Here is a 10029-nt window from a genome sequence, read left to right on the forward strand (position 1 = left end):
CTCATACCAATCCCAAACTCCACATATTGAAACACACAACAACTAAGATAGAAGTCAAGTGATTGTAACGGGGCTAAGGGTATTGGATAACAAAGAAAGGTAAGGATAAACAAAGGTTCTTAAGGCAACAATATGCAAAGTAATGAAATCAACTTAGAATTCACTCTTGAATGCAGCAAATAACTTGAAACACTAAGGGGATTTCGTACAACTTAGGGTCATATTCAATCTTTTTGGACCCTTTCTTCAACAACCAATACTTGTGAGTTCATTCTCACTTATTTCAAAACTTTTTTCTTTCTTTTTCCTCTTTTTCACGTTTTGTTCTTTTCTCTTTTTTTTTTCTTTTCTTTCTACCCGTGTACATAACCTTCCCCCACACTTGATTTCTGCAATAATGTTGATCAAAAGGAATTCCCTCTACGTCATGCTCCACTATACTTTAAGAACAAGGGTGTGGATAGTCTTATTCTAGGCTAGGTAAGGATAATGTGGCTAACAACGAAAATAGGCTAATTAAGGCTCAAAGGGGTTAAACCTACAAAAACAAATGCATGGGATGAAGGCTTTTTGGCTCTGGTGGTAACTACTAAACAACTCCATCTCGTTATATGTTATGCACTCAATTTTAAGCTTTGAATGAAATGGGCATGAGTTCTAGTATTTGGAACTAAAGTGATAAAACTCATTCTAAGTAGCAACCAAGCAAAGAATAATGAGATCATGCAACAACTTTAGAAAACAATAAATAACAGATTAATAACTTTCCAAATAAGGTTTAGGCTCAAGTCTCTCAGGGATGTAGCGTTAGTTTGAGTTCCTTCCTTCAAGCATGTTACAAAAACTGATTTTTTTCCTTTTGTGATTACATGTGAATTCATAAACGACAACTATAACCAAGCATAAACGAAAGAGCATATCAAACTTCAATCCATGATTGTAACTTTTTTTAACAGTCATGCAATTAAAAACCAAATCCTCATCATTGTGTTGGAAGGTACCCTAAGACACAAACACACAAAAACAACTCTTAAGCGACTCTTTTCGAGTTTTTCAAAACATTTTCTAATTTTTTTCAACTTTTCGTATTTTTCTTTCAAAACACACTAAAACACTTCAAAACACTCTAAAAACACTTAAAAACAATGAAAAACAACTCTAGTTATGCTAGGTGATAAAACCCCACAAATTTGCAATAAACACTTAAACCAAACATTGTCCTCAATGTTTCAAACACAGACTCACAGTCAAACAAGCAATCACCACAACTAACAAACATGACAAACATGGCAAAATAATAGCAAGAAAGAGTAGAGTTTAGGAACGTAAATCTAGTTATGAAGCTTGAATTCCTTCGATCCCTCGTTTGAACACATGGGTTGCCTCCCAAGAAGCGCTTGCTTTAACGTCTTCCAGCTGGACGATACCTCCAGTTAAGCTTGAATAGGGCCCACAGCATGGAGGGGTATGTCCTCCACGTCATGCTCCTCAAATGTCTCATAGTAGGGCTTCAAACGGTGTCCATTGACCTTGAATTCATGTCCCGTCTTCTAACTTTGAATTTGGACTGCACCATGAGGAAAAACATTAGTAATAACAAAAGTTCCAATCCATTTAGAATGCAACTTACCCGGAAATAACCGAAGACGGGAATTCAAGAGTAACACTTTCTACCCTATAAAGAATGTCTTGCCACGAATCATCTTGTCATGGGCAGCCTTCGTTTTCTCCTTGTAAATGAGAGCGTTCTCATAAGCTTCATTCCTAATCTCTTCAAGCTCATTCAATTGCAATTTCCTATGGATTCCAGCGGCATCAATGTCCATGTTGAATGTTTTGACTCCCCAATGTGCACGATGCTCTAACTCAACCGGGAGATGACATGGTTTCCCATAGATGAGCCGAAATGGGGACATCCCAATTTGTGTTTTGTAGGCCATTCGATATGCCCACATTGTATCATTCAAACGCAAGCTCCAATCTTTACGAGTTGGTCCCACTGTCTTCTCCAAAATTTGCTTCATTTCCCTATTGAAAATCTCGGCTTGCCCACTTGTTTGAGGATGATAAGTTGTTGAAACCTTATGCGTGACATTGTACTTCTTAAGCAGCACCTCAATGGTTCGATTACAAAAATGGGACCCTCCATCACTAATGAGTACTCTTGGAATTCCAAACCTTGCAAATATGTTAGTTCTAATAAAATCTGAAACCACTTTAGAATCATTAGTACAAGTGGCTTTTGCTTCCACCCATTTAGACATATAATCCACAGCAAGTAATATATAAAGAAAACCATGTGAGGAAGGAAAAGGACCCATGAAATCTATACCCCAAACATCAAAGATCTCAACAGAATATATAAGATGTTGCGACATTTGGTCTTTTGATGTTATATTACCCATTCTTTGACATCGATCACATGTCATGCAAAAGGTTCTAGCATCTTTAAAGATAGTAGGCCAATAAAATCCACATTCTAAAACCTTAAGTGTCGTGCTCTGTGTGCCAAAATGACCACCACATGCATAAGTGTAACAAAAAGTTCAAATCGAATGAAACTCGGAATCATGCACACACCTACGTAGAATCTGATCAGGGCAATGTTTCCACAAATAAGGGTTATCCCAAACATACAACCGTGCATCTTTCTTGAGTTTATCATGTTGGTGCTTATTGAGGGTGCTTGGGACATGCTTAGTGACCAAATAGTTTACTAGATCGGCACACCATGGCTCACTTAACTTAATGGACAGCAGTTGCTCATCTGGGAATGTCTCTGGAATGGGCACGGCATTTGCATCTTCTTCATGCACCATTCGACTCAAGTGGTCAGCCACCACGTTGTCACTTCCTTTCTTGTCCCGGATTTCCACGTCAAACTCTTGGCGAAGTAACATCCAACAAATAAGCCTTGGCTTGGCCTCCTTCTTTGTGAGCAAATACTTCAAAGTTGTATGATCAGTGTAAATAATAACTTTAGTTCCAAGTAAATAAGAACGTAACTTATCTAAAGCAAATACAACAGCAAGAAGTTCTTTTTCAGTGGTGGAATAATTCAATTGTGCATTGTTCAAGGTTCGGGATGCATAATAGATGACGTGTGGCTTCTTGTCCCTCCTTTATCCTAAAACAACCCCTAATACATAATCTGAGGCATTGCATATAAGCTCAAAGGGAAAGCTCCAATCTGGTCGGACTATGATGGGGACCGAAGTTAGCTTTTCTTTGAGGTGATTGAATGCCTTCTCACACTCATCATCGAACTTGAATGTCACATCCTTTTGAAGAAGTCGGCAAAGGGGTTGGGAAATCTTGGAAAAATCTTTGATGAATTGCCTATAGAATCATGCATGTCCAAGAAAAGAACGAACCTCTCTCACCAAAGTGGGAAAGGGTAAGTAGCGTACAAGATCTATTTTTTATTTATCAACCTCTATTCCCTTTGTTGAAACTATGTGACCTAAAACTATGCCTTGTTTAACCATAAAATGACATTTTTCCCAATTTAACACAAGGTTAGTTTCAATGCATCAGTTTAAGATTAAGGTGAGATTATCTAAACAACCATCAAATGAATCACCAATAACGCTAAAATCATCCTTGAAATCCTCAATGATCTTTTCCACAAAATCTGAGAATATACTTACCATGCATCTTTGGAATGTGGTGGGACATTACACAAACCAAATGGCATTCGACGATAAGCAAAAGTACCAAATGGACAAGTAAAAGTAGTATTTTCTTGATCATCTGGAGCTATAATAATTTGATTATTTCCCGAATAACCATCTAGAAAGCAATAGAAAGAATGACCGGCTAACCTTTCAAGCATTTGATCAATGAATGGCAAAGGGATGTGATCTTTCCTTGTGGTGGTGTGGAGCTTCCTATAGTCAATGCAAACTCTCCAACTGGTTTGGATACGAGTGGGCACAAGTTCATTTTTTGCATTCTTCACCACAGTGACTCCTGATTTCTTTAATACAACTTGAACATGTGAAACCCAACGACTATCTGATAGGGTAAATGACTCCACAATCAAGAAGCTTGATAATTTCCTTCTTCACAACTTCTATCATTGGAGGGTTAAGTCGACGTTGAGCCTCTCGAGTTGGTTTAGCCCCCTCCTCTAGAAGTATGCGATGCATGCACATTGTAGGACTGATTCCCTTAATGTCGGCCAATGTCCATCCAATGGCTGTTTTGTGCTCTTTCAACACCCGACTCAACTTCTCCTCCTCTATAGCCGTGAGTGATGAGGAAACAATAACGGGCAATGTCTCGTCATCTCTAAAAAATATATACTTTAGATGGTTTGACAACGGTTTAAGCTCAAGGATGGGTGCCTGAATCACGGAAGGTAACAACTTGTTAGTAGAAACGGGAATTGGAATTAGGGTGGGAGGCTTACCAAGATGTTGTGGCAATGACTCAAGGGCAGCAACCATCTCTCCTATTTCTGCACTAGGGGGCATGGCAAAGACATTCTCATTCTTGCTGTGAGTGAGCTCAGTTTCGGCCTTTGGTTTGTTGAGTCCCAATCCGTGTACTATGGTGGTTTCAAGAGGATCCTTCTCCAATGAGTCAAGGTAGTCCAGCGCCAACGCATCAAATACATCAATAGAGAAGCAAGAATGATCATCCTTAGGATATTTAATAGATTCAGAAATATTGAAATCAATCACATCTCCATCAAATTCCATTATTAGTGTCCCTTTAAACACATCTATCTTGTGCGGGCTGTTTTCATGAAGGGTCTTCCAAGGAGGATCGACAAAGGTGTAGAATGGGCCAAATCTTCCATCTCAAGCACATAGAAGTCCGCTGGAAATACTAAGTCATTAACCTGCACCAAAACATCTTCCAAAACCCCTTTTGGGTATGCATTAGAACGATTGGCTAATTGACTGAAAACACCATCTTTTTTAAGCTCTCCTAGGTTCATAGATGCATAAATGGAGTATGGCATGACGTTAATGGATGCACCTAGATCTAACATAGCATGCTCAAACTTGGTATTTCCAATAACACAAGGAATTGTAAAACTACTTGGATCTTTGCATTTTGGTGGTAGTTTTCTTTGCAAAACGGCTGAAACATTCTCACCTACCTTTACAACTTCTTTGTTTGAAATCCTCTACCTTGTTGTGCAAAGTTCCTTAAAAAACTTAGCATACCTTGGAACTTGTTTAATTGCATCAAGGAGTGGGATATTCACTTGCACCTTCCTAAATGTCTCAAGAATGTCCTTCCCATTTTCTTCCTTCTTTGATTGCATGAATCTGCAAGGGAAAGGTGCATTGGGTGGAATAGGGTTAGAATGGGTCAAAATTACATCACCCTTACCTGAATTGGACGGTTTAGTTGCACTAGGTGGTTGCGGCAATGGTACTTCTTTCCTTGCCGTGGCTTTGTCCAATTCCTCCTCTTCAATCAGCAACTTTTTGTCCTCTTTGTGACTTGGTTTGGACATATTTGGATTAATTCCCACTTCTTTTCCGCTGCTCAACATGATGGCTTTAGCGGATTCAAAGCCTCCATTCGGATTCACAATGGTTGAACTAGGGAGTTTTCCTCGGTCTCGAAACTGTCCTACAAACTCCGCAATCTACCCAATTTGCTTTTCCAATTGATCCACCCTTTTTTCTTGGTTTTGCATTGCTTTGGTTTGATTTTCTTGCCCCTGAGACAAATTGGTGAGTAACTTAATAAGTATGTCATTATCCAAAGAAGTACCTGAAGTGTTTTGGGTATATTGTTGTGGGGCTTGTGGTGGTGCATATGGCCTTTGAAACACCCCAGGTGGTGTTTGTCGAAATCCCCCTTGTTGGGCAAGTTGTTGTGGCTCTCTCCATTTGAAATTTGAATGATCTCTCCACCCCGGATTGTAAGTATTAGAGTATGGATCACTTCGTGGTTGATTTGGTCCTTGATATCCCATGGCAAGGGCAGTTTCCCACCCTCCATTCTCAATCAATTGAGGGTATTGGTCATTGAGATGTCCTTGCATGGAACACACGCCACATACATTTGGTGTAATTCCTTGCATTTTGGATCCTTCTGATGCGTAAATAGATAAGCACACAAATTAAACCCTCTTTTGTCAAATTGTAGTAAAGATGTAAGTAGGGATCGTTCTAAACCGGGGATTAGGAGGGATTGCTAAACTCTTGAAAACTAACTCAATAACGTAAAAACGAAGTTTCAAACACTAAACTAGACTCAAAGAATGTAAAATTAAAAGTTAAAACACTTAAACAAACATAAAACTCAAAACAGCAACCTAATGACTCAAAACTGCCTAAAAACCACTTTCTGGGCAGTTTTGAGAACCTAACAAGAACTTGGACGAAGTTGGATGAAAACTTGGATCAAAACACTTAGAAACACAAATCAAAACACTTTCTAACTAATCTAAGACTTCAAAATAAAGGGGGATTTGTTTTGGACGAAATTTGAAAACAAAACAGAAACTTTAAAACAAAACATATTGTAAAACGTTTTTGGATGAAAAGGATGGATAAAAGGCTAGTTAGGAGGTTCTTCTCAGCACATGTCACACTTGCAAACAAAACGATTTTCAATTGTTCTTCCAATAAATTATGAAACTCAACACCCCAAGTTAATTAGATACGCTTAAATTAACCTTCAAGTTCTCCTTAAGTTAATGAATTGGATGGGAAAGCGCATACAACAATTCAAAGCATTCCTCAAAGGTTCCTTACGTGATGAGCACAATAAAGATACAATCAAGAATCATGAAGCACAATGAGAACTATAAGTGTTGACGAGGCATTTGTTACTATGATGAGCATGAAACTAGTGCCAAGAATTCATTCAACGCGATCGTTTTCAAGCGACCTTCACTACTTGTGATTATAAGATTGTAACTATTAGGTGAAACTCCCTCATAATCTAGCATCATATTCATGCATGAAAACTAAGCGTGCACTCTCAATCAACATACACAAATAAGTTATCAATCAAGTAGATGAACGAATTGAATCCACAACTTATGAAATAACAACTGAATGTAATCAAATCATATTGCAAGCATGTACATGGTTTCGAATCACCCCCCAACTAAGGGGGTTTAGTTCCTCATACTCACAACACAAAGTTTATTGAATTGAAACATTGAAAACATAAGAAAGATTACACCTAAAAGTTCCAGCAATCTGCAATAGACTAGCAAGCACATTCAAGAGCACCCCTTCTTCCTTCTTGCTGCGGCACAAGGTATAGAGATGATTTGGATGGGTTTTGGATGATGGAGAATGGTGGGAAGGTGTCTAGGATGGGTGTATGGCACGACTAGGAAGGTTTGGGGTCAGAAAATATGGATTTGGGTGAAGGTTGGGCACGGCAAAGGTAGGGGAAAGGTTTCTGGCGTGAATGGAGTTGTATGGATGTGTGTGGAATGTTTTGTGGCTGCAACAAGGAGGTTTATTTAAAGGAAAACCGAAATAAAAACCCTAGGTTGATTAGGAAATCAGAAATTAAGTCTAAGGATTCTAGAATTAGGAAATAAAATCAGAAACTTAAAGGAAACCCACCAAAAGTTGCGGCAATTACTTAAAACACAAAAGGAATGTGTTTTAAGTCAGATTTTGGGAAAGAAACCCTCCCCCTTGCACGGCAAGGAAGAGGAAAGGATGAGGGAGGTGCGGCTCATGTCTTAAGAAAGGAAACATGTCCTAAAACTAAAGGGAAATAGGTCTACTTGTGCGGCAAGGGTTTGGGAAAGGTCTAAGTGACCTAAAACTGATGGGAAAGAGGATCCCTTGCACGGCAAGGAAGATGGATTAAGGGAAAGGTGCGGCAAAGGTCCTAGAGTAGTTTAGGGCCTTTGTTTGGTGTCCCAAAGTGCTTAAAAGGTATTCAAAGTGGCTGGAAATTAAGGACATTTAGGAATAGGGAAGGTCAACCAAAATAGGAAACCTTGGCTTAACTTTCCTACTTCAAGTAGGAATCCTTGTTGGAGTAGGAATCCTTGTTCTTCTAGGAATCCTTGTTGGAGTAGGAATCCTTGTTCTTCTAGGAATCCTCAAATGAGTAGGAATCCTTCTTCAATTAGGAATCCTTTGTTGATTAGGAATCCTTCTTGGATTAGGAAACCAACTTTCTTCAAGACTTCAATTCATCCATTCCTTTTGCTCCAAAAGGCTCCAATTTGCTTCTTTTTGCACACTTTGACCTTAGAACCTGAAAACACACAAAAGTGACTTTAAACACTAAAATAGCTAAGTAAACACAACCTAAATGCACGAGAACAAGCCAATTAAGTAGCATGAATATGCTCCTATCAAATTCCCCCACACTTAGCTTTTGCTAGTCCTCAAGCAAAACAAACAAAAGAAAGGAAACAAAACGAAACAAACTAACCAAAACAAAACCTACACCTTCCAACGTTTGCCTCAGGGATTTCCAATGCACATGACATGTTAAAGATTGTTATCCCCACAGATTTGAGTTCTCTTCACTCATAAGCACATACTTAATTAAAGCCACTACTTACTAGTTCACAAGTAATCAATTAAAACAATGCTTTGAATGTAGTAACATGCCTTAGAGAATTCCCTCAATTCCTTACAAGATATACACTCTATTTTCACTCAGATTTTCTAACTACACACCCTACACTAGTCATATGTGAGAAGATTGATGTAGATATGAAAACGAATGCTCACATATATGTATCACAAAGAACGCAATTTCTAGAGTTAAGAAGCATGTTTAGATATGATCTCATGAATGGAATGCTACTACTTAGATGCGAGAACCAGTGACACCATATGCTCATACCAAATTCAAACTCCACAAATTGAAACACATAACACTCAAGATAGAAGTTAAGGGTTGTAATGGGGCTTGGGGTGTTGGTTAACAAGGAAAGGATAGGGAAAACAAACGTTCTTCAAGCAATAGTAAGCAAAGCAAAGAAATTCAGACTTAGAATTCACTTAGATTGCAGAAATTAACTTTAAAACACAAGGGGAAGACTTAAACAACTCCTTAGGGCTGAATTCATTGTTTTGGACCCTTACTTCAACAAACAATAATTTGGAACTCTTTTTCTCAACTTTTCAACTCTTTTTTTCAAACTTTTCATATTTTTTTCTTCAATTTTTCTTTTTCCACGAAATTTTTTTTTTCTTTTCTTTTCTTTGCCGTGCCTATGGCACACAATTCCTCATGAAAAACACTTCCCCCACACTTATTTTCTGCCAACATAAATCAAAAGGAATTCAATTTGAATCATGCTTTACTATGCTTCAAGAACAAGGGTATGGATAGTCCTAATCTAGGCTAGGTGAGGGTAATGTGGGTTAACAAAGAAAAGGCTAAACAAGGCTCAACGGGGTTAAACTTAAACATATAATGGAGTAGGGCACACGGCTTTTTGGCTAAGGTGGTGGTCACTACACAACTTCATCTTGAATATGTGTTATGCAATTCAATGACATGCTTTGAATGAAATGGGCATGAGTTCTAGCATTTGGAACTAAATGATGAAACGCCTTCTAAGTAGCAACCAAGCAAGGAATAATGAGATCATGCAACGACTTAGAAAACAAAGAATGCACAGAATTTAACTCTCCAAATAAACGTTTAGGCTCAAGTCTCACAAGGTTGTAGCGTTAGTTTGAGTTCCTTCCTTCAAGCATGTTACAAAAACTGATTTTTCCTTTATGATTGCATGTGAATTCATGAGTTATAACCACAACTAAGCATAAACAAAGGGTAAATCAAACTTTCATCCATGTTAATCACTCTCTTTAACAGCCATGTAATTACAAACCGAATCCTCATCATTGTGTTGGAAGGTACCCTAAGACACAAACAAACACACAAAAACAACTCTTTTTGGGTTTTTAAAACAAATTTTTCAAATTTTAATGTGATTTTCGGATTTTTGCATCAAAACACACTAAAACACACCAAAACTGCTCAAAAACACTTAAAAACAGCAAGGAACAAGTCTCCAAGTTAAGGGTGATAAAATCCCACGAATTTGCATCTAAA

At 38.2% G+C, this 10029-nt stretch overlaps 1 protein-coding gene across 1 annotated transcript; it reads right to left on the bottom strand.

Annotated features, from left to right (window-relative positions):
• Positions 1-1670: 1670 nt before the first annotated feature.
• Positions 1671-2900, bottom strand: LOC139196072 (uncharacterized). The gene is made up of 2 exons (XM_070821735.1): positions 2638-2900; positions 1671-2196 (listed from the first exon to the last, which is right to left on the bottom strand). The coding sequence occupies exons 1-2, from the start codon at positions 2898-2900 to the stop codon at positions 1671-1673; spliced, it is 789 nt and encodes a 262-aa protein (XP_070677836.1).
• Between the last annotated feature and the right edge of the window lie 7129 nt (positions 2901-10029).

This window comes from Malus domestica, chromosome 05 (assembly GCF_042453785.1).
Source record: "Malus domestica chromosome 05, GDT2T_hap1".
In the NCBI taxonomy this organism is placed as follows: Eukaryota; Viridiplantae; Streptophyta; class Magnoliopsida; order Rosales; family Rosaceae; genus Malus; species Malus domestica.

Coding starts and splice junctions, on each gene's coding strand:
- LOC139196072 (XM_070821735.1), bottom strand. CDS start 2,900: ATGTTACTTCGCCAAGAGTTTGACGTGGAAATCCGGGACAAGAAAGGA. Junction 2,197..2,637: donor CTCAAGAAAGATGCACGGTT/GTATGTTTGGGA, acceptor AGATTTTATTAG/AACTAACATATTTGCAAGGT.